A 19,480-nucleotide genomic window follows, 5' to 3' on the forward strand; every position below is an offset into this window, starting at 1 on the left:
ATCTCATATTTACACTAAAATGCAAAAAAAAAAAAAAAGTCGTTTAAAAAATGACAAAAAAAAATATGCCTTTAAGACATATGGGGCGTCACTTATGACGTCGCTTCCGCCGTCCTATGGTATGGAGACGGGTGGGCGCCATCTTAGCCTCACTCGTCTCCATACCGAGGAACTGACATGTCCCGATCTCCGCCGCTACTAAGCAGCGGAGAGCGGCGGAAGGGGGGTGGCACCTCTCCCGACGCCGATAACAGTGATCTTGCGGCGAATCCGCCGCGGAGATCACCATTATCGGAAACACGACCGGCTCCTGTAAAGATGGATACCTCGGTTGTGGCAGCAGCTGCTGCCGTTACCAAGATATCCCTCTTCAAAGTGCCGACGTATATGTACAGGAGCCGGTCGGTAAGTGGTTAACTGATTATCAGCGTGGTTCCCCCCCCAAAATCCATACCAGACCCTCATCCGATCATGCAGCCCGGCAGGTCAGGAAAGGGGGGGGCGACCGATCGCCCACCCCCCCAACCATACCAGGCCACATGCTTTGGCCTCCCCACTCCAAAGCACCTTGTCCCCATGGGACCAAGGGCCTCATCACCACAACCGTGGCTGTGGGGGTCTGCCCCTAGATCCCAGCCCCCACATGTGAATAAGTATCGGGTACATCGTATCCCTACCAGTTCACTAAAAAAATGTCACAAGGTAAAAAAAACACGCACACGGTTTTTGACAAATCTTCATGCGTGTTTGTGTTTTTTTTTTTTCTTGTGCGAATTGAGCTTTGTTTAATGCATGCGAAAATTTATGCAAATGAGTAATGTGATATCCTTATCACATGCGTCAAACATTGGTGAATTGACCCCATAGGCTTAAAAACAAGGTTAATGGTGTTTGCAGGTCAAGTAGATGTCCCCTTCTCTGAGACTGCCCAATTTTGAGGTCTCCTGACAAAATTTTCCTCTGATGAGGGACCCTGTGAGGAGAGGAAGGAAAGGAAAAAAGAAAAGGGGGGGGGGGGGTAAATGGAGAGGTTGCAGGTAGAACCCAGATGGCCACACATCTTTTCGGTCCAAGATATGCATAAGATGGTTCATAAGTATTGAGTGAGAATATTCATCAGAGAAACTAAACTAATCCCAGTAGAATCATCTGGTCCTCTGTTCCTCCAATATGTCCCGGAACTAAGAGTTCAGATGCTCAATGCTTTCTATACCATTCACTTTGGCGAACCATTGGGAAAGAGTAGGAGGAGATTGTTTTTTCCACATGGCTGGGATACATGCTCTAGCTGCCTTAAGTAAATATTTACGCAAATATTTATGATACTTTAAGGGTCAGGTTAAGAACTGCTGCGGGGTCATTGGACAATGAGATATCCGTGAATTTCTAAACAAATTGGAGGACTTGCTGCCAGAATGGACTGATGCCATGACACTCCAAAAATTGTGCAAAAGTGTGCCCTTGTGAGAATCACATCTCCAGCAACGATTGTTCCAATTGTGGGAATAGTTTGGCCAGTACAGCTAGAATTCTATACCACCGTGTCACAATTTTGTAAGCTGTTTCCTGGTACTTACTACATGATGATTTGTGGGAGAAAAGAGGAGAATCTTTTTTTTTTTTTTTTTTTTTTTTTTTTTCTCTAAAAGTGACTTGGAGGTCTTTTTCCTGTTTGGTAAGAAAGGGGGTTTCCGATTTGCCCATGAAGATCTAGTAGAGCTTTGTATAAAAGTGAAAAAGATTACTGTATCAGGGCATTTCCCAGACATAGTTCCTCAAACCAGCTAAGGGGCTTCTGAAAAAGGTGTGGCTTGGGTAGTGTGCTCTGGAAATGGGACAATTGGAAAGCTTGCCAGTGGTCCAGGAACTGGGACCTCGAGCCCATAAGCAGGGTCCTGCTCGGGATCCAGCCATTTGTGGGAAAAAAATAGGATGCACGTAAGAGCTTCTGGGGCGAGTGGGTAGTAAATGCTGGGTCTGACAGTCCTGGACTGAACGTTGACCTATTATCGGTGTCATAGTGGAAGGAAAACTGTTGAGAGTGGAATGTTTATAAAATCTTTCAGATTCAGACAAAGTGGGTCCAATTAAGGGGTGGTGGGAGAGGTGATGTATATAGTTTTCTTGCCCATGGAAGGCCCGGGATGGGTGCCTGTGCAGTGTCCTGTTCCAGGGAGACCCATAATTTAGTGGTGCTATGCCTACACCAGTCCACTACCCTATTTATGTGGACTGCGGTATAGTAAAGAACCCTATTCCTCCCTTGAGTTTCGGTCGAAGCACAAGTGTTCTGGCAAGTCGGGAGGCTTACCCCGCCAGACAAAGTTAACAAAGGTGGATATTACTGAATGAAAGTATGTTTGGGGGATCCTAATAGGCAAGGCCTGCAGTAAGTATAAAAGTCTGGGCATCAAATTCCTTTTTAGCACATTACAGCAGCCAAACCATGGATAAGGCCAGATTGTTCCATCTTTCCAAATCGGTAGACAAGGAGAGCTAAAAGAGCTGAACATTGAGTTTAAATATGGAGTTTAGATTTGCAGGGATTTTTGTCCCTAGGTATTGGATTCAGTAGCCCATCTAAAGGGAAAATTAGGCCATAGGCTGTAAGAGTGCAGTCTGGGAGAGAAACGTTAAGAGCCTCAGATTTTTGCCTTAAGCCGCTACCTTGTGGTGGTAAGTAGCGGTTTGGACTCCCTTTACATCCTGGTTAATTCGTATGTGTTGAGGAAATGGTTCTAGAGAGTATAGAAAGGAATGGTGATAGGGGACAGCCCTGTCTGGTACCATTAGAGGCCACAAGGGAGTCAGCATTAAAGCTGTTGACTCACGGTAGCAGTCAGGTTTGCATAAATGGCAGATATCTAAGACAAGATTGAGATAAGCATAACAAAACATTTGAGGGTTTCAAAGAGAAAGGTTCAATCGACTGTCAAAGGCCTTTTTGGCATCTGTAGACAGAAGCATCAGAGGGGTGTTGAGTTTCTTGGCTGATGCAATTATAATTAGGCTTCTAATGGTATTGCCTCTCTGGATTGAATAAACCCTACCTGATCTAAGGGGATAAGATGTTGCATGATGACGTTCATTCTGGTTGCTTTGATTTTGGTAGATGTACACAATGTAGAGGGTCTTTGCCTGGTTTGGAATAACAGAAATGCTAGCTCTTAGTATCTCAGAGGGGACACTCTTAGTGTCTGCAATAGCATTAAAGGCTTCTAGGAAATAAGGCATTGGCTGCTATTGGAAGGCCCTGTAATATGCAAGTGTAAAGCCATCCAGACATGGTGCTTTCCCAGGCTGGGTAGCAGCTATGGCCACTGCAAATTCTTCAGCCGAAAGTGGTTGGGATAAAGATTCCCGTTCATCTCGCGTAAGCATTGGAAGTTAAGCTTCTTGTAGGTAAGTTGGTTTTTCAGAAAGTATAGTAGTGCATTGAGAGGCCGTAGGAATAGATCTCAAGTTATATAATTCCGAATAAAATTTTCAGAAGGCATCAGCTAACTCTGGAGTGGAATGTATTTTGGCACCGGATGAGGTCAAAGCGGATGCAGATGATTTTCAGCTTTGGGCTTTTAGAGCTCTAGCGAACATATGGCCGCACTTGTTGCCATATTCATAGTATGAGCGACGCAACCAAAGAAGAACATGTTTGGTTTCATAAAGGGAGTGTTCCCTGATCAGTTCCCGCATTTCCCCAAGTTCAATTTCCAGGGCAGGGTCCTAATTAGCCAAACAAGCTCAGGCTGGACCTCTCCTGCAGTTCGTTTTGCACTCCTGTGACCCATTTTCAGCAGAGAGCGGTCTGAAGTCCACTCTATGCTGACATCACTGGAATCAGTCCAGGCACCACGTCATCATGACAATAAAGTCTGGATCTGGCAGGTGCCTTGACTGATGCCTGTCTCAGCCTCTCAGCGATCCGCTGAGAGACTGAGATGGCACTTTCTAAGGACACTTTCACACTGAGGCACTGGCCGCGTTAGCGGTAAAGCACTGATAAGTTTAGCGACGCTTTCCGGCCACTAGCGGAGCGATTTTAACCCCCGATAGCAGGCGGAAAAGGTTTAAAAGTGCCTGTAAATGGCAGGGGTGGTTTAGGAGTGCTAATTACAGCGATCCCGCACTGCCCAAAAGATGCTGCTTGCAGGACTTTTTTTTCCTGTCCTGCAAGTGCACCTCCCCAGTTTGAAAGCACTCGGGCAAAAGCGCCTGTAAAACACCTCAGTGTGAAAGTAGCCTTAAGTTTGTGCGCTCGCTCCAGATTGTATAATTTATCAAGCAGGTCAGTCAGTGTTTTCATTCTGCATCATTTGGCCACATGTCCGTGCTTAATAAAGATCCCGCGGATAACGCATTTGTGTGCGGACCACAAAGAACGGGGATTTTCTACAGATCTCGAATTTGTGGAGAAAGAATTGTTCAGTTCATGTAGTATGTCCGCTGTAATTTCTGAGTCTTTTAGCAGTGACTCAGATGCTATATTGGTGTGCTAGAGTGTTGAGAAGTAACTTCTAATATAATCGGAACATGATCTGAAATTGCAATATGACCTATTTCGGCCTTAGAGATTAGAGAAATAGTAGAGTGTTTGATGAGAAAGAAATCGATTCTGGAATAGGAGCCATGTGAGGGAGAGTAGTAGGAGTAATCTCTCTCCTGAGGATGTAAAATGCTCCAAATGTCAACCAGTTGATGTAAGTGGAGAAGATCCTTGAGGCGCAGCCTGGATCCTCTAGGGGTGGAGGTCATTTCCGCAGAGGAGTCCTTGCGAGGATCAATGGTCATGTTTAAGTCTCTTCCTAAGATAAGGGTCCCTTCTATGAAGGCTTCAAGAGTAGAAAGAAAGGATTCAAGAGCCGTCACTTGATTTGTATTGGGAAGATATACATTCGCCAGTGTGAAAGTGCGGGAATACATTTTCCCTTTCAGCAGAAGGAATCTGCCCTCTGGATCTTGGTACACGTTTGAAAGTTGCAAGGGGAGAGTCTTGGCAATAAAAATACTAGTTCCTTTGGATTTGGAAGATGGGGACGGGCTATGATATACCTTTGGGAAATTTGTTTTTGTGCAGTTTAGGGATCTTATCCGCTCTGAAGTGAGTTTCTTGGAGAAAGACCTATGTGAGCCCTCAGTCTCCAGAGCTCTTTGAGTCAACTAGTTTGTTTCTCTGGGGAATTTAGACCCTTGATATTCCAAGAAATAATCTTCATGGACATGGCTGATGTGGCGTTAGCATGCTCTCAACGCAATCTCAAGAGAGTAGGGGAAGAGGTACGAGGGTACTGATAAGTGAGAAAAAAAAGGGGGCAGCGGTTTGAGAGAAGGGAGGAGGGGGAAGAAGAGTTAACGGCTTAGTTAAGACTAGGGAAAGTGGCAAAGGGATAGGAGGAGCAGCGCTCTTCCTGCTGCAGCACTCTTCGGCTAGGTGCGGCAACTGGCCCCATTTACTATGAGAGGTCATCTGCAGATGTTTGTATGAGTCCAACAGCGATCATCTCAGATAATTGCTGTGTGGACAGTGAATGCCTGCGGCTGCTGGCAACCTGCCATTATCGTGAATGGGGCCAGAGGCCCCACCTAGCTGCTGAGAGATGAGGCGGGAATCAGAAGAATTTCTGCTGCTGCAATTCACATCTGTGAATGTAGCTTAAAGTATCTCAACCAAGGTTAGTGCAGGGAAGTTGTTTCATATGTTGGCGTTTCTACCCAGATCAAGACATTCCATTTATGTCTAAGGTTATGAACGGGCTATGTAAAGTGTTTTACCATTAAAGTGATACTAAAGCCCTTTTTTTGTTTTCTTCTTTTTTTTTTTTTTTTTTGTGAAATAAAAAAAAGATGTTATACATACCTGTTTTGTGCAATGCACACTGGTGTCCCTTACCTCCTCTTCTGGAGCCCCCCTGAAGGCACTGTCTGCTCCTCCGGGTGCGCCCTCAGCAAGCGTGGTGAGCCAGACGGTGTGTGTCCGTAGACGCACACAGCATCGGTAAACCTGCCCCCCCCCCCCCCCCCCCCCCACAGGAGTTTTACCATGACTGCTGTTGTATAGATATAAAAAAGGGTATTTATAATGTATTTTCATAAGTGATCACATTCCCTCTGTTCTCCGCTGCATATGAGCTGGGAGGAGGAGAAGTAGCAAGACTCTGAGCTTTCCAGTGAATGACTGTGCGGCGGGGAGTGTCAGGACAAGTCTGATCAGTGAAGGAGAGCAGGCTATGCTCCCAACACAGAGAACTTACCATGGTGTGTCCACCTGCTTAGTGTGGTCAGTTTTTAATAGGTGAGCAAGGGGACTGGCAGGAACACCAAGGATTTCACAAAAAGGAAGCAATACAGAGAGAACGGGATACTTTCTCAAACAAGTACATGGTGCAGCAGGCACATATCAGGAATAAGATGTTTTAGTGTAGAGATTGCATAAAGGTAAAAATCATTTGGGCTTTAGAACCACTTTAAGCACATGCAATCCAACATGTATCATCCACAAACTGATTTTGAATTTCCACCAGACATGTCATTTGGTGTTGAGGCCAAATAATTAAATTTTAGTCTCATTTGATGAGAACACCTTTTTTCCATGTGGCCTCAGAATCTTCAAGGTGTGTTTTAAGATAGTCAGATGAGACCAAAATTGAATTATTTGGCCTCCAAACCAAACAATATGCCTGGCAGAAATCCAATACAGCTTACCATCCAAATGACACCATTCCTACAGTAAAGCATGGAAATGGTAATATCCTGTTATGGTGGTTTTTCGACTGGAGCACTTGTCAGGTTAGTAGAAAATTGGATGGGGCAAAATACCATCAAATTATTGAGGAAAATCTGCTACCCGCTGCTAGAAAGTTGGCAATGGGAAGACGGTTTACCTTCTAACATGACAATGACCCAAAGCACACAGCTGTTTGGCTGAAGCAGAAAAAAGGTGAATGTTCTTGCCTGGCCTAGTCAGAGACCAGACTTAAACCCCATAGAAAATCTGTCAACTTGAAGCCTGCAGTCCACACACCATCAAATTTAGTTCAACTTGAGCAGCTCTGTAAAGAAGAGTTGGCAAATATTGCAAAGTCCAGATGTGCAAAGTGAGTAGTGACATATTCTCAACAGACTAAAGGCTGTAATTGAAGCAAAAGGTGATTCAACAAAATACTGGCATATGAGGGTGATCCTTTTTCCAACTCGGTGATTCTGTTTTTGAATTTTTTATGATAGGTTGGTATTCTATCTTTCAATTGGATGTTAAAACATGCACTAGTAAATACGCTGTGTGCACAATTATTAGGCAAGTTGTGTTTTTAAGGATTCATTCCATTATTGATCAACTACAGTGCTCTCGGTAAATCCAAGATGGTAATAAACCTCAAACATGAATATTTAAGAAAGTAAAACTGTGGTTTTAGCTTTTTTTAGGAGAATATCTGTGTGCACAATCATTGGGCAACTATAAGGCCTCATGCACACTGGACGTTTTTGGATGTTTTTACAGCAGCTGTTATTTTGGCTTCAGACGTTTTTTTCTACAGTCAATAAACTCCCCATCATGTTATCCTATGTGTCCATGCATACATAGGCTGTTATCAGCAGTTTTTGGCTGGGGAGTTTTTTTGGCTTTAAAAAAAACCCCAAAACTAGTGAATTCTAAGAGGAGTTTTTCAGCTGTAAAAACGCTCTAACGTCAAACGCTGATAAACGCAAAAAAACGCTATTAAAAAGCGTTAAAAAAAAAAAAAAAAAAAAAAATCATTGACCACTATAGCCACCTTTCTTTTCAATAACTGTCATAAGCCTTCTATTAATGGAGTCTTTCAGTTTCTTGATCTGTTGACGATAAACCTTTTGTGCAGCAGCAACCACAGCCTCCCAGACACAGTTCAGAGAGGTGTACTGTTTTTTTCCTTCACCATAAATCTCCCATTTATAAAGGGCTCACAAGTTCTCAACAGGGTTTAGGTCAGGTGAGGAAGGGGCCATGTCATTATTCTTTGATCTTTAAGGCCCTTACTGGCTAGCCACGAAGTGGAGAACTTCAATGCATGTGATGGAGCATTGCCCTGCATAAATATCAATGTCTTCTGGAAAGATGCAGACTTTTTCCTGCACCACTGCTTGAAGAAAGTGTCTTCTAAAAACTGGCAATAGGTTTTGGGTTGAAGATAGACTCAAAATCAACTCCCAAAAGGTCCAACAGGCTCATCTTAACCCCTTCCCGCCGACCGTACGCAGATCTGCATACTCGGCTTTCCGGGGTTATACCGGGATGATGCCTGCAGCTGCAGGCATCATCCCGGTACCGTTGTTTAGAGCCGGCGATCGGCTATCCGAGTATACCAACCGATGCGGCTAAAAGCCACTCGGCTGTTATACCGGAGGAGCAGGAGGGGATATCCCCCCCTCTCGCCGCCTCCCGCCGCTCTTACCGGGCCTCCCGTGCGATCTGGAGGCCCGATGTCCAATCGCCTGCCTTCGGCAGCTGGGGGCGGGCTGGAACGAAGCTGTGGGCGCCTTCGTTCTAGCCTTCTCAATGTAAATGCAGAAGCGACGTCATGACGTCACTTCCCGTTTACTCGGCTGCCAATGGCGCCGGCTTTAAAAAAAATATACAGTATTCAGAATCGCCGTTTTCAGCGATCTGAATACTTTGAAGTGCAAAGGAGGGATCGGGGGTCTTTTAGGCCCCCAATCCCTCCATAAAGAGTACCTGTCACCATCTATTACTGTCACAAGGGATGTTTACATTCCTTGTGACAGCAATAAAAGTAAAAAAAAAAAAAATTTTAAACACAACTTATAAGTATAAAAATAAATAAAATGAATAAAAAAAAAATTTTTTTTTTAGAGCCCCCCCGTCCCCGCGAGCTCGCGCAGCAAAGAAAATGCATACGGAAGTCGTGCCCGCATATGTAAACGGTGTTCAAATCACACATGTGAGATATCGCCGCGATCGTCAGAGCGAGAGCAATAATTCTAGCCCTAGACCTCCTCTGTAACTTAAACCTGGTAACCATAAAAAAATTTAAAGCGTCGCCTATGGAAATTCATAGGTACCGTAGTTTGTCGCCATTCCACGAGTGCGTGCAATTATAAAGGGTGACATGTTTGGTATCTATTTACTCGGCGTAACATCATCTTTCACATTATACAAAAAATTGGGGTAACTTTTGGATTTTTTTAAATTCATGAAAGTGTCCCTTTTCCAAAAATTTGCACTTTAAAACACCGCTGCACAAATACCGTGTGACATAAAATATTGCAACAATCTCCATTTTATTCTCTAGATTCTCTGCTAAAAAAATATATATAATGTTTGGGAACTCTAAGTAATTTTCTAGCAAAAAATACGGATTTTAACTTGTAAACACCAAATTTCAAAAATAGGCTTAGTCATGAAAGGGTTAATAATACCATCACAAACCAGTACCCCACCTCCACCTTGCTGACATCTGAGTTGAAGTGGAGCTCTGTGCCCGTTGCTGATCCAGCCACAGGCTCATCCATCTGGTCCGTCAAGAGTCCCTCTCATCTCATCAGTCCATAAAACCTTTGAAAAATCTGTCTTCGGATATTTCATTACCCAGTTTTGACATTTTAACTTGTGTCTTGTTCAGTGGTGGTCGGGTTTCAGCCTACCTTACCTTGACCATGTCTCTGAGCACTGAACACCTTGTACTTCTGGGTACTCCAGGTAGGTTGCAGTTATGGTTATGGCAGCACTGGAGGATAATGGGTTCCTGGTAGCTTCACGTTTGATTCTTCTCAAATCTTTGTCAGTTAATTTGTGTTTGTGTTTTTGACTTTTCAGAGTCAGTTAAATCTTTTTTTTGGTCCATTTTGCCTGAGGAAAAGAAGCTGCCTAATAATTATGCACACCTTGATATAGGGCCACACCCAACCTCATTACATAAATACACATCACCTGATATGCCTAAATCCAATAAGCATTCAAGTTTATACAGCTTGGAATCGGCCAATATGTGTAAAAATTATGATTTGGTCAAAATACTCGCTTGCCCAATAATTGTGCACACAGTGTACAGCTGGATTAAACAAAAACTGTGTCTGTCTTCATTTCAGGCAGAAAAGCAACAAAATGTGATTTATTTTAAAGGGGGATGATTTTTTTTTTCTATACCCACTGTAGCTAGCCAGTGACCTATCTCTTGTATTAGGGTGCCCCCACTCTGGAAAAGGACCACAGGGGACACCTTTTGGACAGTAGCATTGTTAGTCTGAGGGGAAAGGGAGTGTTAGCTGTACCAGCAGATTTAAATACACTAATAAACTGAAGCCAAACTCCAGCTAACACTATAATCGGTTACCGCAAACCTTTTTTTTCCTTTTGGGATAAAGTTTTAAATGAGTAAATAAAAGCTGATCATTGTAAGCACCTCTAACCGTTTTAAATGGTTTGCCTCATCCTTTTAAACTGAGATATCTGGAAAAGAGCTTGTCCTTTTGAAAAACAACAGACTTGCTGTCTAGATCACAAATTAAAATAGAAAAAAGAGGGCCTACAAAAACTAATGCAGCCATCACACCTAAGAAATAATAAGCTGCAATATATTTGCTTTTGGATTTAAAACTGGTTTAAAAGCAAGAGAGACTTTGAGGGTGAATCAGAAAGTCGGGAAGACTCTGACACCCAAATTAAAAAAGTAGAGGTTGCAGAGACCCTCCCTCCTCTCAAAAACAGGAGTTCAAGGGATTCTTTAACAGATGGATAGGGATAAGTTCCCCATTATTCCGGCAGATCCGACTGCGTGACAGTCGAATGGAAACGGACAGGTGGTCTGTTTCTATCCAACCGCCCCATAGAGAACAGCGGGGTTGTGTATCTGTCTGCTCTGCCTAGCGGAGCAGACACATACCTGCCATCCACCTGCTCAGCGGTGATCAGCTAAAAGATCCCCCGCTGAGCAGGCAGGTCCGCTTGACAGAGTCCTCTCCGTCTGAAAGGAGCCTACAGTTATTACTTTTTGTATCATTTGACTCTCCCTTTTTAGATTGTAAGCTCTAATAAACAGGATCCTCTAAGCCAGGGATATGCAATTAGCGGACCTCCAGCTATTGCAAAGCTACAAGTCCCATCATGCCTCTTCCTCTGGGTGTCATGCTTGTGGCTGTGAGAGTCTTGCTATGCCTCATGGGACTTGTAGTTCTACAACAGCTGGAGGTCTGCTAATTGCATATCCCTGCTCTAAGCCCTCTTATATTGAATTGTATTGTAACTAAACTGTATCCCTCCATTTTGTAAAGCCATGCGCAAACTATTGGCGCTATATAAATCCTGTAATATAATGGCAAAATGGTAAACATCACTTTTTTTTTTTTTTTCCTTTACCTGGCCCACAGATTTAAGCCAAATTTGTTGTCAAAACTCTTTTAAGACATCATACATTGCAAAAACTGATCCCTTCAATGTTTTTCAAGAAATATATACGCTGCCTTGATGGCTGTGCTTTTCTCATGGACCCCACAAATTGTACCCAGCCATCTCATCCCAATAATTTAGGTGTGGGGGGGAGAAAGGCCATTTCTTCCACATCTGTGGGTTTTTTTACCACCTTCTGACAGGAGATGGAGAATTATGCAGTGGACCTTTTTAAGGTTCTATGCACACTAAGAGCAGAAAAAAAATGCCAGAACCTCTGGCAGAAAAAGTAGCATAAAATGCATATAGTAGGTTGTATTGCACAAGAGTTTAGAACGGTTTATGGGTATTTGCTTTTATAAGCTTTTTTTTTCTAAAAGATTCCCCTCTGCTCATTTTTCAAAGTACACTTGAAAAGACCCAGCGCTCCTAAATGCTGCATTTAGGTATGTTTGTGAGCGTTTAGGCTTTTTTTTCACCTGAAAACTCTCTAAAAAATGCACTAATTATGTGTTTTGTTTTTTTTTTTTTTCTGCCTGTAATCTCTCCTCTTGAAATATGCCATAAACACCCTAATGTGCTTGGAGACATAGGATAACCTTGAGCTGCTTCTACAGGCAGGAGAAAAAAAAACAAAGCTTCTGTATAAGCGTTTAAGCCCAGTGTGTGTGGACCCTAATTCAGACAGTTTGTGCAGTTGCCTGTCCGACAGAAGCCGGTCCCATGACCAGACATGCTGGGAAACCAGCAGCTGATGAGAGCTGACAACCAGTAGCTGAGAGTGCTGATCATATAATATCATTTTTTATTAATTTTTTTTTTTAAGTAACGCTGTACACCGGCCTACGGTGTTAGAGGTAATAGAGTTTCCATGCTTGGGTTAAGATTAAATGGTGTCAGTGGAAGCAGTGTATAACCACATATAGAGATCATTATTGTTTTTCAAATATCTATTGTTCTCAAAGATGAGATAATAAATGAAAAGGATCTCTTAAAGTTAACTTTTCATAAAAGAAATATGGGGCTTTCAGTGCTGACCTCCATCTAAAAAATGCTAGTTACTTTGCTGGTATGAGCAACTATCTCCTTAATTAAGTTTAAAGCCCAACTCCAGGCAAAAAAGCTAGTTTCCCCATGCAGCACGGGTTAACTGCTAGTTGTTTGTTAGGGTAGAGGAGAGCGGGGATGTACTTTCCTGATCCTCCCAGCTAGGGTTGTTCTGATACCGATATTAGTATTGGTCCCGATACCGAGTATTTGCAGGAGTATTCTTACTATTCTTACTATAGTATACTTACTATTACAAATTCTCCCGATGCCTAATCTGATACCTGAACACTCAGGGATGATCGGTGCAGAGGAAGTTATAATCACTGATCTCTCTGTGTGGCTTTCATTAAAGCAGCTGACAGCCGCATCGCCCCCTCTGCGGCTTTCAGCTGCTTTAATGAAAGCCACACAGGGAGAACAGTGATTATTACTTCCCCCACCGCTGCACCAATCATCCCTGAGTGTCCCCTGTATCCTCCTCTGTGGGCTTCTCCAGTCCCCTCAGTGTGCTCCTTTTCTCCCACCTCCCCCCACCCCCCCCGTCCTCCTCCGTTCCGTCCCCTTCCCTGTGCTCCTCCGGTCCCCCCTCAATCTCCGCCAGCCCCTCCTGTCCCATATCTTTCAGGATGGAGAGCAGAGGAAGGATGAGCTGGTAAAGTTGTCATTTACCGGCTCCTTCCTTTTCTGAATGCACAGAGTCAGTAATCTGACTCTGTCCATTCATAACTGAGCATCGTAAACTCTGTTCAGCGTAGCTGAGGCTGCTGAGAAAGGGACTGGGCAATCTCTATCCTCAGTCCCTTTTCCGTGTCTCAAAGGGGAGAATAATAATAAAAAAGGGTTTAATAATTTAAAAAAAAAGAAAGAAACATTGTAATAAATATTTTAAAGTGAGATTGTAAAAAAAAAAAAAAACAAAACAAAAAACTGACTGTCCACCACTCCCCCCCCCCCCCCCCCTTTCATAAAAAAATACATATATACACTAGACCACTGTCACATGACATTAAAAAAAAATATTGGTAATCGCTATCGACGAGTACTTGAGAAAAAAAGTATCGGTTCTAGTACTCGGTCTTAAAAGCAGTATCAGGACAACCCTATTTCCAGCTCAAGACCAGTCCTGCACCGCAAGCTCCAGCGGACAAGAATATTGACGTCACCACGCCCAAAGAAGGCTCCATAGACCAGAAGCAGTGCACCGCGGGGGGAGCATCGTTTTCCTAAGCATCTGGTGAGAACATGCTTTCTGTTCCTCCCTAGACAAAACGAGCAGTTGACCTGTGCAGTGTGAGCACAGCCCCACTGCATGGGAAAACTTTTTTTGCCTGGAGTTGAGCTTTAAGCTACTGACCCAGAATAAGATGCAGATCAGGAAATTCTTAAAATGCCCTACTTATTCAAGGTCTCTTGAAACAAAAGTGCAGAGTGGTTGCAGTCCCTGTACATATCTTTGCACTTTGATGTTTTGTTATAAATGCAACTGAACATTTTTCAATTGTGCTGCGCCCTAAAATATTTGTCAAAGACCTTTTTGTTTCTGTGTGCTTAATGTTGCCGTTTGGTATATTCCCCAGAGAGTACAGCAATAGACACTTCTTGAGAGGCCTTTAATTAAACCAGACATTCAGTCGTGTTTTCAGAATGGGTGTGTAGCAAGCAAAAGTTTTCGGGATTGGCTTATGTGAATGTGGTGACAGTTTTAGAAGTGATGTCCTTTTCTAAAGCCATTATAACTAAACAATAGATTCCTATGCATGTGAAGCCTACCTTTTGTCAAATGGATATATTGTGTGCAATGAATGCTTGTATGTAGCTTTGTCTGGCTTTCATCTTTCATGTTGTCTTAAACATTTCTTTCTTTAAACACAAATAGGACTGAAATTTGATTATTCTTTAACGCCTCTTTCTCACAGCAGTTTACATGCAGCCACCAGATTGCAGCGGCAAGAATCAGTGGATTCTTGCTGCCAGAGTGACCGGGGCATGAGAACAATAGCAGCCGATTGGCCTATTTAAACGAATGTCAGCCTGTGACAGTAACCGTCACTGTTTGCATGTAGCCACACATAGAACAGTTACCTACAGTTCTGGATGGATGTCCAAGCCTGGATACAGTCAGCTGCATCCAGGCTTGGACATCTGTCCCTAACCACAGGTAATCACTTTGTGTGCACCTAGATGCGAGCAGCTGTGGCTGCTGTCAGCCTGTCATTGAGCGCTATTCGCATGTCTATATGAAACGGAAATACTGCCTATCCACTTTTAAAGAATGTCACCCCAAAATTTCATATTCCTGATGTCTGTTGTATCATGTACTTGTGTTATAGTATCCTTTCCCCTTTGTATTTCTTCCTTCGTGTGAAATACCTGGTGATCCTGCCAGTCACCTGCTTTTCTATTTCAAATTGACCACGCTAGGCATGAGAGTACATTCTTCCCTGCATGGTCAGTTTTCTGCCTGTTCTGAGAGAACAGCCTGCCTGTCCTCCAATGGCCAAGACTTGAGCTGACATGTAACCCTGCAATATATACACACAGACACAGACACAGACACACACACACAGACACAGACACACAGACACACAGACACACACACAGACACACACACACACACAGACACACACACACAGACAGACACACACACACACACAGACACACACACACACACAGACACACACACGCAGACACACACACACACAAATGTTGCCTATTTTTTCTATTTTGACCTGAATGGGTTGTTTTACAAGGTAAAGATTTGCATATACTTTAATTAAATTGCCTACATATATTTAAGGTTCGAATGCAGAGACGGTTTTCCATAGCTACCAGTTACACCCTCTTTCTTGCATAGCACATAAAAGGTAAAATGTGCTTTCTATCGTTCAACTTCTTGATTTGCAAACTTTGTAAAATGAGTGTTAATGTTTTGATTTGCTGTAGTCTAATATGAAACTTGGCTGTGTTCATAGGTTACAAGGCAGATCCATGAGCATGAGCAGGAGAACGAGTTGCGGGAACAGATGTCAGGATATAAGCGGATGCGGCGCCAGCACCAGAAGCAGCTGATCGCCCTGGAGAATAAGCTGAAGGCTGAGATGGACGAGCACCGCCTTAAGCTGCAGAAGGAGGTGGAGACTCATGCCAACAACGCGTCCATCGAGCTGGAAAAGCTTTCCAAGAGGCAAATCGTAGGCATGGATAAAGAGGTAAAGAAAGTACTGATCTGGGAAACCTAATTGTGCAGAAGTCTGTTATTAAACATCTTGATCCCTGTAACACCCAGCATCGACAGGAAAGGCTAACTCATATACACAGGGTTTTGAGACTTTTAAAAAAAATGCAGTTCCTATAATAGTCAGCTAGATTTAATCTTGTACTTCTCTGAATTTAGTAAAGTGAATTCAGATTGTTAATGGGTTATTGCAGTTGACATTAGTGCTTTGCACTTCGCACCCCTTGTGTTACCACATGTAGACAAGTGTGCCCAATTTCTATTTTATATTGAAAATCTACTTGAAGTTGAGTAGTCAGCTGTTTACGTGTGGTGGGTGTCACATAATGATTATCACATGACCCTGGTTTGAAGACTCTAAGCAAAAATATTGTCTCTGGCATTCTGTGTAACTTTTTTTATATTTCCATCCTGCAGTAAGGGAATAATTGGTTACCAGGGGGAAACCAAGATTTAGAAAATGTGCCCTTAAAGTGGTTGTAAACCCTTAAATATACCCACGAAGTAACTAGAATCAGGTGATGCACAAAGCTGAAACAAATACTCCTACATATGTTGTACCTGTTTATCTGCTTCAATCTATTCCCAACAGTGTTCCAAAACACACATTTTATACAGCATCTGCCAGCTCTGCAAAGCATTGGGTTCAGATCTGAAGTCTCACGCTGCAGAGCTCAGTGGGGAGAGTTCTGAGCCCTGATTGGAGGGAAGGGGGACACACCTCTCCTCAAAGTACACAGGTACATGCACAGCTGTGGCTCTCAATCACAGGCTGTGTGCTGGAGCTCTCCTCCCTATCACCAGTTATTTCTTGGTGGTGGGAAGAGCTGTCAGAAGTGGCTGATGCAGATAACAGAAGATGGAGGTAGAGTGAAATTACACTCAGTGCTTTGAAAAGAGACAAGAACACAGGTATAGAAGGATGTGCTTTATTCATATTTCCTATCTGAGGTTTATAACCACTTTAAGAAACATTTTAAAAATCATCAATACAAAAAGTTTTTTTATCCATAAAGAGTCGTTTACTTTGTAGATCTATTCTGTCCACTCTTGAACCTCTTGCTAAAGGTTCTGCACAATGCAGCTTATTTTATATAAATGCTGAGACCCACTTGTGTTAATTTTCTCTCTACAGTAAATGTGGTTAGGTGGGCAGCTCAGGCTAATTGTTTCTTCTTCCTCTTTTCAAATTGTTTAAAACTCTTTTTGTTTTACAGCTGCATGGTATAAGCTTCGGATTTTTGTATTTTTATGAAGGATAATCCTTGTCTTCTGGAATTCATAGTATTTAGGACATATTTGGAAAGTTGTCTTGCAAGTTAAGCAGACCATAGACGATTGAAATTCATCTGATTCAGCATCTACGGGCAGGCTGGTTGTACTGAAGTCAATCTATCGATCGTCTTCAGTACAACCAGCCTGTCTGGGTTTATTCGTGCGAACATGGTCGGTGGCTATAGCAACCAGAAGTGATCATTGTATTCTGATGGTGGGGAATCCTCCCATTGTCCGAATAAAATCGTGCAGCAGGAGGGATTCCCCCATCAACACAGTCTGTGGTTGAAGGAAAGAAAATTGCATAACCTATTGGTCAGCCTTACTCTGTTTGAAATTTTGGAGTACTGTATTCCTAAAAATGTTCCTTACTCCATTATGGCTCATTCAAAGATTTGTCAGTAGCACTGCACATTGAATATTTGGTGCATTAAGAGCTGCGGGTTTATTTAAAAGCAAAGTGTGGTATTTTATAGCAACCAAAAATTTCACTCTCAGCTGTTATTTGCACTGGGATTGGTTTACCTTGAATTGCTTTACAATGTTGCTGATTGAACTGTATTATATCATAACAAAACGGCAACCCTTGCTGCAAAATGTGACTATTGTTGCAGTAAGTACAAAAATTGTTCACTAATGTTTTTTCTGTCAGGTGTGTAAGGGTTTAGATAACAATGTGGTTCATTGATATATGATGATTACTGCCTATGACCGCCATCCCATGATTAATTTTGTTACAATCAAATGTGTTTTTATGCAAAATGTTTTGTGCTGATTATGCAATTTACTGTGTCCATATAACATTTTGGGACTACCACAGAACATTCAGTCTGACCATGCTGTGCGCATATCCTACCCACTGAACAACAAACTCAGAAGCGTTCTCAATTAAGCATATGTAATAATGCCCTATATGAATCCTTAAAGGTAAAACATTCTGCGTCACTTTCAAGTCATGCCACTTTCACATTTTTAGTTTTTACAAAAGTGGATTGAGCTAATGTGAGCAGACAAGCACAGCATGTCGGCATATGTCACTCCAGCTCTTGTTACATCATAAGCCAATAGAAGTGCTTTTCAGTGATAAGCAGTCAGTAAGACTGGCCATCACTTGCTAACAGTGCACTTTAAAGCTGGTATTATGTAAAATATACTGACCTCATATGTAAAAAATTAAGATTGGTGCCGCAATATCCCCTTTCCATCATTTATTATACAATGTGTATGTAAAATCTATGTCATCTCTATATAAACTTTCTGTTTATTTAGAGACCTAAATAAACTGTAAATATATAAAATCTATATACACCCACGTGCAAAAAACATTTTCTGATCTCTGCAGTGTATGTAAAAAAGTGCTTCACACATCTGTGCACAACGGTTTCTCTTCACAGTATAGAAAATCTCTCTAGTATGTTGATGTGTCCAATGGTAATCGAAAGCACAGAAGTGCTCCAAAGTTCACCTTTCTTGAGTCCCTCTGATCGTTACATGGGCACAGACTTGGCCCCCTAGAATGGACCTCATATAATATACAGTTTTGCTCATAAGTTTACCTACCCGGGCAGAATTTATGATTTCTTGGCCATTTTTCAGAGAATGAGTAACACAAAAACTTTTCTTTCACGCACGGTTAGTGGGTTAGTGTTTGGGTGAAGCCATTTATTAGCAATCAACTATGTTTACATTTTTTAAATCATAATGGCAACAGAAACTACCCAAATGAGCCTGATCAAAAGTTTACATACCCCAGTTCTTCATACCGTGTATTGTCCCCTTTAACATCAATGACAGCTTGAAGTCTTTTGTGGTATTTGTGGATGAGGCTCTTTATCTTAGATGGTAAAGCTGCCCAATCCTCATGGCAAAAATCCTCCAGTTCCTCTAAGTTCTTGGGCTGTCTTGCATTAACTGCACATTTAAGATCTCCCCAGAGTGGCTCAATGATATAGAGGTCAGGAGACTGAGATGGCCGCTCCAGAACCTTCACTTTATTCTGCTGTAGCCAATGACAGGTCGACTTTGCCTTGTGTTTTGGATCATTGTCATGTTGGAATGTCCAATTAAGTCCCATGCACAGCTTCCTGGCTGATGAATGCAAATGTTCCTCCAGTATTTTTTGATAACATACTGCATTCATCTTGCCAACAATTTTGACCAAATTTCCTTTGCCTTTGTAGCTCACACATCCCCAAAACATTAGCGATCCACCTCTGTACCTTTCATCATGGGCCTTGTTGACTCCTCTCCAAATGTAGCATTTATGGTTGTGGCCAAAAAGATCAATTTTGGTATCACTACAAATGACTTTGTGCCAGAAGGCTTGAGGCTTGTCTCTGTGCTGTTTGGCGTATTGTAACTGGGATACTTTGTGTTATTTGTGTAGTAATGGCTTTTTTCTGGCGACTCGACCATGCAGCTTTCTTCAACTGCCCCCTTATTGTTCATCTTGAAACAGCCCCACCACATGTTTTCAGATAGTTCTGTATTTCACCTGAAGTTATTTGTGTTTTTTTTTAGTTTTTTTTTATCCCGAACAATTT

General features: G+C 42.4%; 1 protein-coding gene across 3 annotated transcripts in view; it reads left to right on the top strand.

Annotated features, from left to right (window-relative positions):
* The window catches only part of TAOK3 (TAO kinase 3), a 433,972-nt gene that overhangs the window by 306,805 nt on the left and 107,687 nt on the right, over positions 1-19,480 (top strand). For all 3 annotated transcript variants that reach the window (XM_073625563.1, XM_073625585.1, XM_073625574.1), the window contains one exon: positions 15,400-15,636. In XM_073625563.1, the coding sequence (XP_073481664.1) occupies positions 15,400-15,636 (237 nt within the window). The remainder of the gene's footprint in view (positions 1-15,399; positions 15,637-19,480) is intronic.

This window comes from Aquarana catesbeiana, linkage group LG01 (genome assembly GCF_042186555.1).
Source record: "Aquarana catesbeiana isolate 2022-GZ linkage group LG01, ASM4218655v1, whole genome shotgun sequence".
NCBI classification, from domain to species: domain Eukaryota; kingdom Metazoa; phylum Chordata; class Amphibia; order Anura; family Ranidae; genus Aquarana; species Aquarana catesbeiana.